At 47.5% G+C, this 18314-nt stretch overlaps 7 protein-coding genes across 7 annotated transcripts; 2 read left to right on the top strand and 5 right to left on the bottom strand.

Annotated features, from left to right (window-relative positions):
* Positions 1-325: 325 nt before the first annotated feature.
* F5Y00DRAFT_225503 (uncharacterized protein) lies at positions 326-4236 on the bottom strand. Its single transcript, XM_048006180.1, has 3 exons — positions 4060-4236; positions 3340-4002; positions 326-2991 (listed from the first exon to the last, which is right to left on the bottom strand). Exons 2-3 carry the CDS (start codon positions 3532-3534, stop codon positions 1024-1026), a joined length of 2163 nt encoding a protein of 720 aa, XP_047869055.1. The 5' UTR covers positions 3535-4002; positions 4060-4236; the 3' UTR covers positions 326-1023.
* Positions 4237-4513: 277 nt separating this feature from the next.
* On the bottom strand, positions 4514-6401 carry F5Y00DRAFT_271604 (uncharacterized protein; the record flags this gene model as incomplete). The annotated part of the gene is made up of 2 exons (XM_048012831.1): positions 4514-6093; positions 6185-6401. 2 exons carry the CDS (start codon positions 6399-6401, stop codon positions 4676-4678), a joined length of 1635 nt encoding a protein of 544 aa, XP_047869054.1. The 3' UTR covers positions 4514-4675.
* A 287-nt stretch (positions 6402-6688) lies between these two features.
* F5Y00DRAFT_225497 (fungal-specific transcription factor domain-containing protein) lies at positions 6689-9701 on the bottom strand. The gene is made up of 6 exons (XM_048006179.1): positions 9499-9701; positions 8745-9434; positions 8506-8675; positions 7879-8456; positions 7488-7815; positions 6689-7408 (listed from the first exon to the last, which is right to left on the bottom strand). The coding sequence occupies exons 1-6, from the start codon at positions 9524-9526 to the stop codon at positions 7271-7273; spliced, it is 1932 nt and encodes a 643-aa protein (XP_047869053.1). The 5' UTR covers positions 9527-9701; the 3' UTR covers positions 6689-7270.
* Positions 9702-9741: 40 nt separating this feature from the next.
* Positions 9742-11810, bottom strand: F5Y00DRAFT_225495 (NADH:flavin oxidoreductase/NADH oxidase-like protein). The gene is made up of 3 exons (XM_048006178.1): positions 11370-11810; positions 11058-11311; positions 9742-10991 (listed from the first exon to the last, which is right to left on the bottom strand). The coding sequence occupies exons 1-3, from the start codon at positions 11564-11566 to the stop codon at positions 10093-10095; spliced, it is 1350 nt and encodes a 449-aa protein (XP_047869052.1). The 5' UTR covers positions 11567-11810; the 3' UTR covers positions 9742-10092.
* Positions 11811-12183: 373 nt separating this feature from the next.
* F5Y00DRAFT_225493 (plus-3-domain-containing protein) lies at positions 12184-15128 on the bottom strand. The gene is made up of 4 exons (XM_048006177.1): positions 14571-15128; positions 13531-14300; positions 13336-13475; positions 12184-13281 (listed from the first exon to the last, which is right to left on the bottom strand). The coding sequence occupies exons 1-4, from the start codon at positions 14768-14770 to the stop codon at positions 12511-12513; spliced, it is 1881 nt and encodes a 626-aa protein (XP_047869051.1). The 5' UTR covers positions 14771-15128; the 3' UTR covers positions 12184-12510.
* A 182-nt stretch (positions 15129-15310) lies between these two features.
* On the top strand, positions 15311-16658 carry F5Y00DRAFT_225491 (COQ7-domain-containing protein). The gene is made up of 2 exons (XM_048006176.1): positions 15311-15688; positions 15762-16658. Exons 1-2 carry the CDS (start codon positions 15458-15460, stop codon positions 16293-16295), a joined length of 765 nt encoding a protein of 254 aa, XP_047869050.1. The 5' UTR covers positions 15311-15457; the 3' UTR covers positions 16296-16658.
* On the top strand, positions 16659-17940 carry F5Y00DRAFT_225490 (acyl-CoA N-acyltransferase). The gene is made up of 2 exons (XM_048006175.1): positions 16659-17290; positions 17367-17940. Exons 1-2 carry the CDS (start codon positions 16786-16788, stop codon positions 17624-17626), a joined length of 765 nt encoding a protein of 254 aa, XP_047869049.1. The 5' UTR covers positions 16659-16785; the 3' UTR covers positions 17627-17940.
* The last annotated feature ends 374 nt before the right edge of the window (positions 17941-18314 follow it).

The following is an 18314-nucleotide window of genomic DNA, read 5'->3' as shown; positions in this document are numbered from 1 at the left end:
ATCTCGAGGAAATAAAAATATGATAATTTGGATAGCTTACTATTGCGGTACCGTGTGGTTTATATATATACCTATATAATGCAAAAGGTAGGGCGTGAATATAGGAGTTCGACATCCGATACGAGTTCATGGGATTATACTTCATGTAAGTTGTAGTTCATTCGTAAAATGAAGGTTAAAAACAACTTAGATAAACGATGCGATAACGGGGTTTTCACATGCAGAATTATTATAAATTAACATCGACGTAGCATAGGAACCCGTAATGGCATTCTCCCACGGACTGTACAATACCACTATCAGGTAGGCAAGCAGGCAATTTTACTTTATAGAAATTTCATAAAGCCATATATTTAGGTATACAGGCTGACGGACGAAAAAACAAGTATACGCTACTACTACTTGCTATTTATTTCCCCTATCTCCCCCCCAATCTCTCTGCACACCATACTCCTGTCTTACTACTTGTCTAACCGGTTGTACATACATAGGTACATACATCCCTCCCAAAGACCGTATCTAGCACCCTCGATGCGGGATATACAGTACAAGGGCAAGAAAATGTATCTGCGAAAAAAAAAAACAGACAAGCAAACAAACATTACATTACTTAATAATATGGACAGACAAAAGAAAGTACGAGGAGAGCGGGCGAGTAACTAACTGACTGGCTGTTCTCAGGGGTATCATATGTCCATGTTATACAATCCCATCCTATATGCTTTTCGGTTTTGCGGTCTTCTCCCGCCTGAATATGACAATGACTAACTCCCCCGCGATGCAAAATGTGCGAAAGAGAAATATTAAAAGAAAAAAAAAAGAAAAAAAAAAAGAAAAGGTAGCTTGGATAGTGCATCCCATCCGATCAACGTATGCAGTTTAGCATACAGTAACCGAACAGTGTGTTCGGAGCCAGGGCTTGCAAGGTCTAATGTATAGTACAAGTGAAAACACGGGACACTGCATCCCGATAATCGAATTCCAGGCTGGACAAGTCGACCAAGGAAGCATACGCCAACGTCGTTATCCTCCGAGCCCTTCCCTTAACGCATCGCGATCCACGTCGTCAGGTCGGATCTTAGGGGGTGGCACTCTTCGTTGAGCCGCAGCCAAGTATTCCGAGAACCCGGGTATCGCGCCCTGCTGATTGATACCAGGAGGACGACCGCTCGACTTTTGACTATTGTCTCTGACCGTCTTTGCGGATGTGCTGCTCGCGGCAGAACTACTATCTCCACCACCGCCGCCGCCACCCCATGGCCGCCAGCCAACCCATTTACTAAGTTTTGACGACCCGAAACCTAGCATGGATGAGTCCGAGATGGATTGTAAACTTCCTACTGGCGATAAGGAATAATTTTCGCGGAGGAGCGTACTACTTCGCTTTGCGCTATCGCGTAACAACATAGGCCGCGCCGTAACATCACTACTCCCCGTCACAGAAGAGGCTGAACCTATATGGCGGATTGTCAACTGACTCGGCCGAGACTTTAATGTGTGGATATCAAGGCCGCCGGAGAGCGATATGATGGATTCATGCGATAAAGCTCTACGTAGCCTGACTATTGGCACCGGGTTATTACCCGACTCATCTACGGCAGAAACATCATCGATCGTAGCGTCTTGGTCCCTAGAAGAAACTGCGTCTTCTACGGTAGACTCGTCGGTGGCCGAGGTTAGATCTGGAGGGTTATCCCCATCGTCAGATTCTTCGACAATCGGATGAGTGTCGGTAACGAATGGTTGTACCAAAGCTGATGTTGTTGAGAATCGAAAACTTCGTGAAGATACGTTCGACAGCTGCTTCTGATGAGTAGCATGCCACGTGGGAGATAATGGGTCGATACTAGTCGTGGGTGAAGTAGGGAATGAGTCTATTGTATGGTGATCGAAAAGCGAATTTCGGCGGTTTGATACAGGCGTGCTCGGAACGGATGAGAGTGCAAAATCAGACCGTTGGTCTGAATATGTTGACCAACAATTGGAGAGGAGCGAATCTCTATGCGTATGCGAACCAAGCTGTGGTCGCGTAGGACCACTTGGAGGCGTGCTTGGGACTGTACTTCCAGGTGGCGTAAATACCCCAGGTGTAACTCCTTGTCGTTTTTTCCGCGGCTTTTTCATTTCCTGTTTCGGTTTCGGCAAATGGAAATGGTGGTGAATATGAAGCTCATGTGGAGTCTTAGGAGGTATCCTTTCAGGCGACTCCTTTTCAGACTCGAGCTCCGCGCTAAGCGTGGAAGCAGCATTAGCTAGTTCGTCTCCCAAGGGCTGGTGGTACATGAGCTGGTCGCGCAAAGCCTGGATCTCGTCGTTGGAGTTCATAAGCATCTCCCGCAACTCGGCGATACCATATTGCAGGTTGGCATTGTCTTGGAGGAGATCACGGACAAAGTGCGATACGGCATTGCTGCCTCCTCCACTGACACGATCGAGCGACTTGGCTGCTGCTGCTCCCTTTAGTCGGCCAGCAGCAGTATTCAACTCCTTTTCCATCTCACGCTGTCTTTCTACTCTGCTTATCATTTCGACGTGGTATTCTCTCTCTTCTTGCGTTTCCCTTTCCATTCGCTCGAGCTGTTCTTGTAAGTCACTAATACCCCTTTCGGCTCGCTTCCATCTCGATATGGCAGACTTAGCCTCTTCACGAGAGGAACTCAGATGACTCTGCAATTCAGCCTGCTCTTGCTCTAAGGCTAGAAGCTGACGCTCTAATGCAGCAGCACGCGCCGTTTCGCCCTCGAGCCTACGAACCGACTGTTGCGAGGAAAGGACGGAGGCCTCAAGGGATCTAATGTGACTTTCAGAATCGATGACTGTGTTGTTGAGCGCCTCGAGCTGATCCAGTAAGTTTCTGTTATCCTCAATCGTCTTTGCATTCTTGGCCTCCAACTCCTTGTTATCAAATTCTAACTGCTCAATCCGAGCAGCGAGCTCAGCACGATCTCGTTCCGCATCCGCCATGTAAGCTTCGTGGCGGACGAGCAAGGCCTGCAACGCAAATGTTAGAGACTGGTAGACCGTCATCGCTGACTGTTTGTGCAGGGAGCTGCTACGGCGCGGGTGTTCTGGAATGTAGATTGCAAATGCACAACGAGTAAAACGACACAGCGACGCCAAGGCGCATTCCTAATATGGTACTTCGTAGTACTTCACCTATTGCTTGTAGCGGGGGATAAACAAACTATGGAATGTGATGTGATGTGCTGTGCTGTGATATGATGTGATATGGTATAAGAGAGCTACAGGCGAAGCCGACCAGACTACTATAGGAGTTCTCGTGGCTTGGATCTCGACACAGCTAACATATAAGTGATGACCACGTAATAGAAAACGTACCTGGCCCATCCGGGCAGCATTGTGGACATCTTTCTCGACACTAGCAAGAACAGAATAATTATGTCTTAGAAAGATGCACTCCACAGACCCACAGCAGCACTTCAGAGGTCCTGGTTCTTGGGATTCGGCGGACAGATCGACGTCTTCGCGGTCGTCGGCAGCGGCAGCCGCGGCAGGGTGACAGAATTCAGCCATGACGATGGCTAATGATCGCTTCGTTGCGCGTGTTGAGCTGAGAGATCAGCATGCTGGATTAAGGGGTCGCCAAGATAAGGGCAGTAGTGTAAAGACGTCTCCTTTGATTGCCTGGCGCACAGTGGACGAGGAAGACGGGTGGAGCGAGACACGCTTTCGCCCAGCTCGCCCGTCCGGGAAAATGCGAAAGGGCTGACTCAGGACTATTCGACGCGAATCTCTTCGAGTCCAGCCAGCCACGAGAAGGACAAAAGGGGAGGAAGGGAAGCCGAAAGAAAAAGATGAGGGGAAAAAAGAGTAAAGGAAAAGGTATAATAAAAAAAATAATATGACAAAAAGAAGCCAAAATTGAAGCTAGGTTTAGTTAGGTGTATAGGTGAAGATGGCTTTCCCGCGTCGCTTCGTGTAAATGGTTGTAAGTGGTGGAGTGAAGGATGATTAACTAGATCAAGTGTGGGGTCCGTAATCAATATTAAAGTTAGCTACTTTAACTTCAACATGTAAGATTTAGTCATGTACAATACCTAATGTATGTATACACGATACTTGGGTACTTTTATAGAAGTATGTACAATACCTGTTAGTATACGTAGGAGTGTCTTAGACGCGGACATCTCACGATACACTAGAAGGCAAAAATCGAGAAGCAAATGAGATAACTGCTGGTTAAAGGAAGGCAAGTCTATTTCATATAAATGTCCCATTTGAATGAAGTGGTTGGTAAATAGTCACATGGACGAATCGCCATGTTACCGTGGTTTTGGTCGTAGCCGATCGTCTTGGCCATCCTTTGGATTACCTATCCAGTGATACGTCGTGCCGAGGGGTGCGCGATGACGCACTTTAGCCCAATTAATACACACCGCGTACCTTGCATCTTACATTACCTAAGGTACCTAACCTAACATAGCACGCTAGCGTAGGTACATTAGAACTTACATCTGCATCCGTACCTGACAAGAACAAATAATTATTACAACTTGAAATTCATTTCGCGCTTGCTGTTTGCCTCATTTGTACGGATTATACGTAATAATACTAGCTGACCGATTCCCCGATGACCCGGCCCAGACGCTAATTCAGGAACACAAATCAAAATCAACCCCCCAATCCCGAATAGGTACCTAATGTAACTGCATCCCTAAGCCGGTAGCGGAACAGTCAAAATGTCTAGCCCTCCCTTAAGCTCCGTCTTAGACGGCATAGCGCCCATCTTCATAAGCACCGCCGACTTGGCCATAGCCGGATCCACTCCCATACTGGCCATCGCTACCACAGTCTCGCCTTTGCAGTAATATGCCACAAATTTGCCCTCTCCTGGGTTACCCCGTAAGACGAGCTCGTCCCACCCATGCATCGAATTGCCGCAATATCGCAATTGTCCCGTGAGAGCCGACCAGAAGATTGGCGTGAAGAAGTCGGATTTCAACGACGGGTTGACGATATGATGTGCCACGACTCTTCCTTGGTTCTGCGCCACGTTCCAATGTTCGATTCGCGTGTAATTCCCCTGACCTCCAGGACCGTGATAAGGATATGAGGCAATGTCTCCGATCGCATAGACGTCCTTGAGTCCTACCACGAGGAAATTCTCATCCGTCTTTAATGATCCATCTTCTTCCAATCGGATTACCTTATTCTCCCTGAGATATCCCGTCGACGGTGCCACGCCAACACCTAACACGACCAGATCGGCTTCGAGTTTTGTGCCATCCTTCAGATGCACCGAGCCCACTCTAGATGGACTCGAGCCAGACGGTTCAGCTTTGTCGACGCCTGCTGACATTTGGAATTTGACCCCTTTCCCTTCCAATAACTTTTGCACTCCGGCACCAACTTCCTGGCCCAATACTCTCTCTAATGGAACGCTTTCTTGACCAACTACCGTCACCTCGTTTTCGGCAGCTGTAGCATTTGCCACTTCCATGCCAATGAAGCTACTGCCAATGATGACAATCTTTTTGCCTTTATCACCGATAGCGTCCACGATCTTCTTTGCATCAGGAACCGTCCTAAGTAGGAAGATATTCTCAAGCACTTTAAATCCCTGCACAGGCAGATTCCGCGGTGAACCTCCGGTAGCCAAAATTAACTTGGAGTATACAAATCTCTCCTTATTCTTAGTGGCAACAGCCTTGCCGACAAGGTCGACGTCGACAACTTCGTCATACACTACTTCGACCGAGCCGGACTTGAACCACTCCTCATCCCTCCACTGGATCTTGGTGTGGTCCGTAATTAAGGCTTTAGATAGCTTAGTTCGATCGATGGGTAGATAGCCTTCGTTAGATATCATAGTAATAGGGCCAGAGAAACCCTTCTCCCTTAGACCTTCAATGGCTCCAATTGCTCCGCTGCCGCCGCCAACTACGACGACTCTATCAGCTTGTGCCCCGCCGCTGGTACGACACTTGAAGTTAGGCTTTCGCTTCGCGGCTTTAATCGTCGCCTCCTCGCCTTCGATATACACGGCACCATCCTTCTCAACTACTTTGAAGACGGGGAGGGCGTCTAAGGCAGGGGCGTTCTCGATATCACCGGTCTGGCCGTTAAAGCAAGCTACATGGATAGGAGAAAAGTAAGATTAGTTAGGTAACTATAGTTACTAGTTCGGTGCCTAGTAGAAAATGTTCGAGGGGAAAACACCAACCTCCGTGCCACGGGCAGGTCAACCGACCGCTCTTGGTTAAGACGCCGTTTACGAGAGGAGCACCGTAATGTGTACACTTGGGGCCCATAGCTTGGATCTTGCCGCCGGCATTGAGGAGAAGAACTTTACCGCCCTCGACGCCCTCGACTTCAACCTCTCGCTTGTCACCGGGTTGTAGTGACAAAGAGGATACATCTTTCAGCTTGAATTGAGGCATAGCTCTAATTGCAGATACAGAGATGAGTCTAGTAGGCTTAAGGAAGATACGAGCTATACAAGGTCGTGAGAGGGATCTGGCAGAATTCATGAAACAAGACGAAACGGTAAAGATATATATGTAGAGCAAGATAGAGCTATTATAGCAAGATAGAGCTAAGAGGTAGGTATTACGAATAATCCGTCAGGCTGAAATCATAAAGGGGACGACACATGCAGGTATCGTAACTGAGGGGTCGGGAATCAAATGGTTTAAACCTTCATCACTTTTTGTTATTTCCTTCCCATCGCCGATCAAGTACCTACCTACCTACCTACCTAGGTATGTATTCTATCACTACCCCACGGCTCTATAGGTACTTAACTTAATAACTTAAAGTCTTAACTTGCATGTCGTAATGCATCCTTACACACTTTATTGATCGGGAGTTGTAATCCCAACCTTCTCAATGGCCAGAGTTATGTTTGTTGCACCGACTCATGACATCATAATTCAACTTGGCTCTCCCGTGTTCCACATTTCTCAGCATAGCTTGAGCCAATCATCTATTTCAGATATGTTATCATCCAAGCCTGTTGTCAAGGTACCCAATTACAGTACATGAGCTCTAATTCTATGCTGCGTGGGCACATCGATAATATTCCCCTTCTTAGAATTATTACCTTCATATCGTCATCGCCGTTTGGATCCGTTCTAGTGTAGGTTGGTGTAAATGTCAAATTGACAAATTACATCAGGGGCTTTCTCACCTATGCTTATTTGTTTCAATCAGAACAATACGCCTCCTTTTAGTTTTCATCTCATTACACACATGTCTTACTTACCCGTCAACCAAGCGCGAGATTCCGTTGGTGCATGCGCCCCTTTTCTCAGAAGAGTCCCCTCATAAAATCCGGTACCGACAGCTCATCGCTGAAATCGAATCCGGCAAGGGCGCTGCCGGGAATCCCGAAAGTCGAATCTTGGGGCCATGCCGACTCCTGAGCCGGCACCTCGGGATGACCAATCTAGATAGCATTTGGATATGTTTAGTTATGTATAATCTTCCTCCCCGGCACCTGGCACGCTGTATTGGGGCCCACTAACCATGTTCTGGCTTACGCCGTTGGGAAATGTCCCAAACTGCGATGGAGCATACGCGTAATGAGAATACGTAGTAGACGGTATAGGATCAAAAGTCCTACCAAGGCCCTTCGCCCGCTCGACCGCGTAATTCGCGGCCTGCTCCAAGCTTGTAAGAACAACTTGGAGAGTCTTGAAAGACTCCGACCCGGTGTAGTCCAGTAGCCTCCCAATGCGCTCTTTTGTCATCTTGGTGAGTTCTCGATCGTGATCCACTAGCTCGTGCGAAGGACAGTATACTATATTAGCTAGCAAGACAATGAATGCAGAAAAGTAGGCACAGCCGCCGAGCCTACATGGGGTTACCTATCTTTAGCAATGATAGTTTCCATAAAGCGCGGTTTGGTATACTCACCATAGGTTACATCCACTATAGCTTTTATTGTTTAATATGTTCAAACATCCGCGACTAGCTCTCACGCACGTGTCCCAAAAACGAGGTAGTAGTGGTTGATGATGCCTCGTACAAGGGCTTGCGTGATTGTCGAAACTGCGAAGAAGGGAACCGCCAACTCCATTGATCGCTTTTAACCAAGGCGAGTCGAGAGAGTAGAGACCGTTAAGCACCGTATAGCACATTAGGTAAGTGTGATATAGAAGGATCATATGAGAAAGCGGTGCCTTCGCCACTGTCTCGGTTATCTTTTCGAGCTGCATCGATTCTGGTATTGTCAATACCCATTGATTCAGGAGGCCGGCAAGGTGGGCAACCCTCTCCTGGCGAGCCTCGAGCGATAATCTGGACGAGCGGTTGCTGAGCAGGTAGTCATAAATTTTCCCTTGCAGGTAGGCAAGTTGGACTCTGGCTCGGAGGTAGTTGAGTTGTGAATTCCCATCGATACTTTGAAGATAATTGCCATTGTCTTCGGGTAGGTCCAAGTCCAAATCGTAATCGCATTGGAGAGAGGGGATTTTCGAGCGGAAGCAGATGTCCTAAATAATATCAGCCACGAAGGAGCTAAGATGGAGGTGTTAGGTTTACTTTGTCCAAGTAGTAACAGAGCCAGAAAATATTGCTTCTATGGCGTGCGACCTCCGGTGAATATTGGGACAAGGTTGATTTCATGTGAAGCCCGAGCCTATGGGCTAGTCGAACAGCGGTGCTAATCAGAACCGACGCTGGTTTCTGGTCGGTATTTGTCTGGAAGAGCACTAAAGCACACTTGGGTCAGTGATATTATCCACAAACGACGTTTAGAATTCGCTAGTTATGAGACTTACAAACTAGACCTAAGAGAACTTCTATCCCGAGAGTGTCTTCTTCTCGCGTCACAAGCTCGTCCAGTTCTTTCTGGGCGTTGTCGATGCAATGCTTGATTTTAATATCGTCAAATCTAACTATGATTTCGTCTGTCTCAACGGTGCGGATGCGGAAACCGAGGGCAAGGACTACGTTTATAGCAGCCCAGACGGCCCTAGACTTCTTAGAAGGTTCCTGCTCGGAATAGAAGTCCAAAACCATTTGCATGAAATGCTGCTGGTGAAACAGCGGCAGGGCAGTATTAAAATCACGGAAGTAGTCCTCGATAATCGGCAATATTTCAGTGAGAGGTGGCACGTAGTGTTCCCCATGGCGCTCCAAAATACACGGACTGGATGCCCCTGAGGAAGTATCGATCGACGAAATAGCAGATCCCACAGCTTGACTTGATGTGCCACTAGACCCTTGATCTGCTATCGTGGATGCGTTAGGGTCGCTAATCCTGTCTAACTTTGCCTCGATCCGCGCAAGACGAGCCTCGAGACTATCGCCATTCACGGCGGTGCTTGCTGCCCGTGCTTCCCTCTGAGCAACCGGGGCAACTCTTCTTCGAACTACAGTTGTGCTACACGGCACTTTATATAGTACACAGTTCGAACACGCTGGCTTCAGCATGTCACACTTGATTTTCTTCTTGAAGCAAGTATCGCCTGCGATATGTGCCATCATTAGCGATGTCTCAATATAAAAAGGTTGTACGGTGACCTAACCTACATGCTTTACGACGAGAACTAGTCTCCATCTTTATTAACGGACTTATAAACGACTTCGAACAGCAGATTCTTTCTAGGAACTGATTTTAGGCGGAAAAATAAATAAATATAGAAAGCATCTACTCGGTACAAGGAAGAAAAGCAATGAAAAAAAAACAATAGGTAAATTGGTCAGCTCGTGAGAATAAGGGGCATAGGTAGAGGTAAACGGACTGCTGACAAATGGCATATATGGATTTTTGGTCGTAAAAGAGGAATTCTTGGCATTATATATTGCATATCTCTTATGCATTCATAAAGCATTATGCCTATATGCGTTTCGATATATAAGTCGTCGTGGTTAGCACCATCGATGCCTTGAGCTTCATCTTAAAGTTAGGTACCTATATATAATGAGTTTAATATTCAAAGTACCTAGTTCAAATGTTAAGAAGGTATCGAGTATATATGCATTATCTATCGTATTTATCTATTAACACATGTTATTCTATAGGTATGTCGAACTGCTAACCAAAATACTCAAAGTACCTAAGACAATAATGAAACTTGAGCGCAAAACCCCAATAGCCCTTCTAGTCTAAACCATCTGATCTATCTAATAAGGAACACCATACGGATGCGAAGTATTATCAGGATCGCTTATCTCCGGGAAGCCGCGGAACTCCAAGCTTCCACCGGCCGCCGCGAACCTCTGGAAATGAGCCCCCAGGTCCGCCTGGAAGCTCGCAAACGCCTTCTCGTCGCTGAGGTCGAACGGTTCCTGGCCCCTGACTACCTGCGTCATCTGCGAGCCCGCGCTCATCAGGGAGAGTATGACGTCGTTCACGACGCCGTCGACCGGCCGAACGGCGCTCGCGACCTTCCCGGATAGGATATCGGCCGCGAGCCGAGGCTCCTGCGCAGCGGGGCGGCCGAGGCCGATGCCGTCGAGGATGTGGAGGGCGTCTACCATGGCGGCCGTCGTGCGGAACCCGCCGGTGAGGATCTTCTTGGTCTGGGAGAGGTGCGGGACGATGTCGCGGACGAACTCGAGGAAGTACGCCTCGCGCTTCAGCGTGGTCTCCTTCTTGGAGCCGTACCCGATGTCCTCGTGGTTGCCGCCCGACAGCTCGACGTAGTCGAATTCCAGCGCCTGGAAGGTCTCGCACATGATGCGGGCTTCTGCGGGTTTGATGCCCTTCTCTTGGAACTCGACTGAGTTCACCTTGATACCGACGATGAAGTTTGGGCGCACGCGTCTCTTGATCTCCTTGGCGATCTCGGAAACAAAACGTAGGCGGTTTTCGATGCTGCCGCCGTACTCATCGGTACGCTGGTTTGAAAGCTCGGACAGGAACTGTGCGATCAGGTATCCGTGTGCTCCGTGAAGTTGAATGCCGTCGAACCCAGCTTTATCTAGGTACTCGGCGGCGTGTGCAAACCCGTCGATGACACGTGCGATGTCTTCCTTCGTGGCCTCCCGGGGCTTGGCGTAGACTGAACCATTTTTCGGGGCTATCGTGAGGTATGCTTGTCAGCGTTCCATCGTCATGATACATGAGAAAGGAGATATTTACGTACGGTGCTGAATCGCCGACGGTGCAATCGTGTCCTCTCTAATCCTGGCGGCCAGTTGGCGCCCGGGATGTGTAAGCTGAGCCACGATCAAGCTACCATTCGCCTTGGTTACTTTGGCCATCTCTTGAAACGCTTCAAAGCGTGGGCCTGAAAGGGGGCATTCTGGAGTAATGATGGCATCGCCGACAGCATCTAGCATATCAAACTCGATATCAATGTTTCCGGTAGCAATAATACCCCACTCATTCTCTCCCCATCTAAATTCTCACGTTAGTCTTTATGAGGATATATGTGTCTGGCTATAGCTATCCTTACATTCGATATAAGTCAATGAGCTCCTTGGTCGGGATACCACGCTCCTCGAGATTATCAACATTCCAGGTTGCTAGATCCTCAGCCATCGAGGCTTTGTAGAAGCGATTCTTTGCAACCTTCCCGGAGAACTCGAACTTGAGAGGTTGGCCCAGAGGCGAAACATCGACGGCGGCCGAATCGTAACGTCTAGCAGGCATTTTGATTTAGAGTAAAAGAGAGTAGCTTAAGATATTTTATAGTTAGGTACTTTCAGTAGGTTAAAGAGGTAGTCTTGACAAGGCAGCTTTGCTTCTGATGATGATGATTTCTTCCATTGGAAAATATCTGCGAGCCCTAGCTACATTAAATACTAAATTTCACCTTCGTCCATCTCCTTAGTACATAGCATCGTATGTTGCCATCCTGACAAATAGCGGTATAGAAATTCAACCGCTGCCGCCGCGTCTCGAGCAGTGTTGAAATTTGTCCACGGATCGAGTCTAGAATGGCTGACATACACTAGGCCATAAATAAGTCTCCGCCGGGATGCCACTAAGTTGCGGCTCCGGTTCCAGGTTTTAGTCAGTATTACAAATGTTACCAATAAGATTAACTACGGCAAACCATCAAACTCCGTGGAATCCCACGGCATTCCACGCTAGCCACTGTCATATCTCAGCGCCGGGGGGGTTGACGACCATCAACATGGTACCTGGGAGCGCCGTGTCTTTACGCCATTCCTAACGAATCTAGACAAAATAAAAATCTCCATTTTATCACATATGCAACGTGCCTAGTGGTTTACGCGTATCTTATTCGAATGCAGATAATCATGTTTCATTTTCAAATAGCTACCTGACTAATTATCGTGCACTGGCTGAAAGAGGTAGCGAAGATTATATGTAGCTATGCCTAATGTTGATGCTATGCTCCTATCTTCTGCTACCGTCCAATTGAACCTATCCTCAACGCCATCTACGCCATCTCCTAGACCTATGTCTTGGGTAGAGTTGCCCTTGGTTGAATAATAACCTAACTTAGTGACTTGTTTTCCGAGAGCGTATGGATAGAAAACTTCGTCCTTTAACGTACACTCCAAAGAGAAAACATTGACTAGGAAACCAAAATCCAGTCTAATTATGCAGAAATTTGCTCGCTCCGTCTAATCAATCTCAACCTCAATGTCAAGATCCAAAGCCGCGATGATATCATCATCCACGATCGGTTTATGAATCTGAGGGATCCCCTTCTTGTCTTTCCCTGCCTGGTGGTTCTGTAGCTGCAGCTTCTGCAGATGAGGTAGAAGTGGTGCTTTCGTAGTAGCACTCTGCTTTGGTGTGCCGTTTGCAGGTGTCGATGCACCACTGCCATTGGCTGGCGTCGACTTGGGCTCGGTGGACTCATTAATGTCCTGCCTAAACTTAGGCTTGGTTCTGAGACGTCGTGAAGTGTCTTCATTGACATCTTCTCCACGCGCAACGCGTGCTTCAATTTGGCGCGCCTTCGCTTTCTCCATTAGCTGTGCCTTACGGACAGCCTCCACGTTACGTCGACGGTTTTCAGCATTCAAAGCTGCTAATCGTTCCTGCTGCGTTGGTGTTGAACTGGTCGACTTATTCGATGGCGTGAGGCTGGTCTTAAAAGCCAGACGTGGAGTTTCGAGGGAGTCCAGCTTATCTTGGAGTTCCGAAACTCGTGCGTCGTCTCCGCGTCGTCTAGCTTCCTCGATCAACTCAACTAATCGGTTTCGCTCAGTAGGCGTGAATTTACTGAGCAGACTCCGCTCTCGCTCAATCTTAGCATTCACCTCTGCATCGGTCCAGGAGCGATTCACTAGAGCATTAATATCGTCAATTTTAGCGTCTAGTGTTGGTCTCTTGGGAAAGATAACGCCCTCGTCTTGGCAAACTTTTTTATAGCGGTTGAACTCGGCCTACAATAAATTAGACATGCAAACATATAATAGAGAAGTAGGATTATCACAAACCTCTGTAAAAGGCGAGTCAGAACAACTGATGAAAGGCCAGTCCCTTTCAGATTTGCCATGTGCGGCTCTGATATACTGATCGGTGACAAAGTTCTGACCGTTTGGCTTCTCCATGGCATATGGCTTTCCCTGTGTGAACCCTGGGATAGCATGGTTAGTCATGAATAAAACAAGAGGTATATGGCTGGACTATACCTTTAATAAGAGCCATTCGGTAGACATTAGAGCCGTCGGAACCTGGACCAAGAGCGATACGGACGTAGCATCCGGTGATGGCTTCGTTAAAACCAGGATAGAAACAAACTCGAGCGAATCGGCTGCGGCCAAGTCGTACGCGCTCGAAATCACGGATGTCGGCAAGGGGGGTCTCTTTCACTTCGGGAGTTCGTGACTTGGAAAACCTGTCCCTTGATCTACCAGCCCACTCGACGTCGCTATCATCGTCGGCATCGCGACCGGGACTATCACGCGAACCTAGGTGTGACTTCTTATTGCGCTCTCGATCTTCTTCTCTACGGCGCTGCCGATCGTTCTTTTCGGCTCGAGCGCGGCGGAGCGACTCAATGCCAGAGCTCGTCTCGCCCACTCTTGAACCACCAACTCTTGTTCGCTGTCGTGAGGGCTTGCGCTGGGATTCATCTAGGTCAGCAGCACTAGCTTTGCGCTTCTTAACCGACTGACTATCGTCCTCTCTCGTTTTTAGTAATCGACGAAGTAAGGTGTTTTGTCGCTGGCGATCAACTTCCTCCTGACGTCTAGCAAGCAACTGCTCTCGCTCGAGTTCGGGCATAGCTAAAATCTCTTCCTTCTCTGCCTCACTTGCATAAATTCCATCGATGGGGTACTTGTTATCATCATCATCGTCCATCTTGCCGTTGGTGTTGGTAGCCTGCAAGGTATCGGACTCGGAATCAGATTCGTCCATGGGTGCAGAATTCTGCGAGGCAGGAGAGGCAATAGAAGAACTGTTGTGAGGCATGGCGCGCGTGAGTTAGCTTAGTTCGTTTATTGAATGTTGAGAAATAAACTAAATAAATGAATTGCGGTGCGATTCAAGTAGGCGTTGCGAGGTATTGAGTGGGGTTAATAAGAAGACTGGCTGACTTGGACGAAGAGCAAGAAGGCTGTCCTTATCTTCTGCCTGTTGCATGGCAACAACAATCGAAAAGAGAGCGTATGTTGAATGATACGATATGTGGGGTTAAAGGAAGTAGTAACATGACTAGGGAACTCACGCCTCGCCTTCCTCCTCATCCGAATCATCATGTTTCTTCTTGCTAGACTTGTGCTTCGTCTTGCTCGACATTTGATCCTTGGCTTCGGGGTCGGGTGAACCAGATACAGAACGACTAGGACTCGCAGGTTGCTCTTGCTCCTCATCAGACGACTCGTCGCCTCCGACGAGGGCTAGGAGTTCATCATCTACATCGGCCATGATGATAGAATATTTAGTTCGCGAAGGCGACTCGGACTAGATGTTAATGTCTAGAAAATGTGATGCGCGACGGCGAGTAGTCGCGGAAGTCGTAGGATCGATAGTTTCTTGATTATAAAGAGGAAATAGTTTTTTTGGGAAGAAAAAAAGGCAGGCAAATTAAATGAAGATAGGTTAGGTAGGTAAGTACTTATAACATTGTGAGAAAAGAGGAGGCGGTTGATAGAGTTGGGTGCTCGTTCCCCTATTTGTGACAGGCGTCAGATAATAAACCAAAGGTAAAAAGGATTTAAGTTGTTGAATTTACAGCCTCATTGAGCTTGCGTTTGGAGTAGGTTAGTTTGAAGGACCGACCACGTCTGGGCTGTTGCATTTGTTCTTCCCATTGTTTGTTCCCATTGGATGGGGGTGTTTAACACTTTACCTAATCAATTTCCCGAGCTGAACCTTAAGAGGTACCTAGTGTAAGGAACTATGGATGCACGATCTAACCTTATCAGATAAGGAATTGTCAGATCATACCTATGTACCTATGTACCTCCTAGATACCCATCGGGAGCTAGAAACCAGGTCCGCCGTCCACCGTCCGCCGTTCCCGGGTCTGCTCTGCTACTTCATGAAATGCAGGTGATATATCTTAATCTCGAGATCTCTTAACTATTTCCTATTCAATTGTGCTGCTAAGCCATGTCCCTACCAAGCATAAAAACATGCGCAGTGCGCCAAACTCTTCAATCCTCCTTACGAGACCTTTTCCTCCCTACTTTATCCCAGCCGACCCGAAGACAATTCTTAAGCACAACTACGAAGAATAATGCAACGATATCATCGGCCTCGTCTTCTTCGACTGACCCGTCAGGATCCCGGCCTAAACGGAAGCCCCTGACAAAGGAGCAGCGCGATTTTCTCTCTTCAGCTGTAAGGCCGCCTTAGATAGCACCTCCTTAGACATTAAATTTCTACGACTCGTGCTAAGATGCCGTCTATTAAGCTCCGTGTGAACCAAGCCGGAGAATTAGCTGCTACCTTGATCTATACCGCCCAGACGCCACCGCTTGTCAATGCGCACCCCCATCTTCGGCCCTTGTTAGCCCATATGTACGCCCAAGAAGAGGGCCACCTCAATACATTCAACTCTCTCATCGCTAAACACCGCGTGCGCCCAACAGCCCTCTACCCGGTTTGGTCCGTCTTAGCATCGGGGCTGGGGTGGTCAACGGCAGTTATGGGGAGGGAGGCCGCAATGGCTTGTACAGAAGCTGTCGAGACGGAGATCGGCGGTCATTATAACAACCAAATACGGACACTGCTAGAAATGTTCGAACAGTGGGAGGCTGAAGGCTACGAAGTGGGCGAGGAGCTGCAAGATCTAGTGTCAACATTACGGAGGATACGAGATGAAGAGCTAGAGCATCTAGACCATGCCGTTGATAACGATGCGAAGAAGGCCGAGCCGCACTGGTTATTAACTGGCGTGATACGATTAGGATGTAGGGGTGCAATTTGGGTCAGCGAAAGAGTATAATGCTGTCATTTCAGGATGCCATCTAGTTTTTGACCAGCTTCTAAGAAATACGGCTTTGCTGCATAATATGATATTTTCTCTCTATTCGCCGATAGAGTCATCGGCGTACGTCGCAGGATACGACCAATCAAAACCAAAGCAGAAGACTTATTCGGAAGGTCGTATAATGTCTAGCTCAATCATCTGAGCCTCGATTGGTCAATATACTAGATTACCTACATGGTATAGCTTAGACCTCCAGTTCGGGCGATACTCCGCAACCGACGATGCCGCTATGACCGGTACATCCGGATTACTTCCTCTTCGGGGGCAAATATATGGGCTTATCCAGGTCACGAATTTTAATCGTATATTAGTCCATACAGCTTCGTCTGCTCTTCATTTATATTCATTTATATATGTTGTCAAAAAGTCCAACTTATTACTTAACTACCCTTAAAGATTAAGACCAAGTAAATATTAGAGACTAAAAGGAAAACAATCTTAAGCAATGTCGTTACCTTTTCCGATACCCTCATCTCTTGCCGAGGGATTCTCCATGTCCTATTGCACAGCTGCCGATGTGGATATCATTGCAGATATATACTACGATGCGTTTGCGACTGACAAACGCAACGCCTTCTGGTGGCCGCCAAATAAGGAGGACATGTTTACTTGGATGAAGCGCCGCATCCGCCGCAAGTTGGATGACCGAAGCGTCCGACACTTCAAAATTACGGACGACCAGAGCGGTGACGTAGTTGCATTCGCTAGATGGGACATTCCCGAAGGCTACGAGAAAGCCTTTGGGGAATCGATCAGAGATACTAAGGAGGCTACCGTGGATACCTCCCAGATCGTTACAGCGGGAGACGTTACGGGGGAGAACCCGCCAGTCGAAGCTATTAACCCCCCTATTGAAGATTACCCAAAAGGTAGCCGGCCAGAGCTATGCCAGGTTTTCTTTGATGCGCTGAAAGTTGCCTCGGATAAACATAATGCGGATGAGATGCTGGGTGAGTAAAGATGACGATCATTGTTTGAATATGTTTCAACGGCTAAAGAGAGTATTATATACCGACGTACATACAGGTCTATCACTTTTATGCACATCACCTAAATATTACCGGAGAGGAGCCGCGAAAGCGCTGTTACTGCCCATGCTGGCTATCGCCGATGCTCATGGCCTCAAGTCCTATCTAGAGGCTACGCCTAACGGTAAAGGAGTGTACGAGAAACTGGGCTTTCGAGAAGTGGATCGGTTAACTTTTGACCTTAAAGAGTTAACTGGGGAGGAGTATGACGATCCATACCAAATCACCGTCATGATACGGGAACCGAGATCGACATGATAGTATATAGGAAAGGGATTACTTGCTCTTAGCCTAAGCTTCAAGTTAGGCCTCGTGTGTCTTAGGTACCTGATAGGTAGACATCCGTAAATATTAAAAGCGACTAACCTCGACTAAAGGCACTGGGAAGTAAATATAGAACAGCTGCTCGCCAAATCAGGGATGTTGCGGGCGGTGCCGTAAAGCAGAATGTTGGTCTACTATCCGGAGACGATGTGATCAACAACTACCTAAAGTACCTAAATTATATGGTATGAAATAAGCTTAAACCGCTGTCGGAGCATTCACCAAGTTTGTATATATTTAAATATTACGGAGTGAAATTAATTTATCAAAGTAGATACTTGACGTCAGAAATGCATCAAAACGTTACAATGTACTAGGTACGCAATATAGCCATCTATATAAACCAGCTGACCCTTGCGAGTCGTATAGAACCGAGCGTTCGGCGCAGCCAATGCAAGCTACCTAGGTGAACGATCGTCATATGTGCCTGTGCCGAGAATAGTATATATCGTATCACGGATTAAACAATATTTGCCTAAGTCAACGAGCACGTGTTAAGCTGATCGACGCCAGAAAGCTACATAAGGATTCTATTAATGATGTAATTAGTTCGGTGTGTAGTAGGTAGAGCGAGGTAAGGCGAGATCCGAATGTCGCTCTACATACGACCTTACATACATAG

This window comes from Daldinia vernicosa, assembly GCF_022497035.1.
Source record: "Daldinia vernicosa strain CBS 139.73 unplaced genomic scaffold F5Y00scaffold_4, whole genome shotgun sequence".
Lineage (NCBI taxonomy): Eukaryota > Fungi > Ascomycota > Sordariomycetes > Xylariales > Hypoxylaceae > Daldinia > Daldinia vernicosa.
The sequence above is the reverse complement of the archived record's forward strand: the minus strand, read 5'-3'. Positions and strand labels throughout refer to the sequence as shown.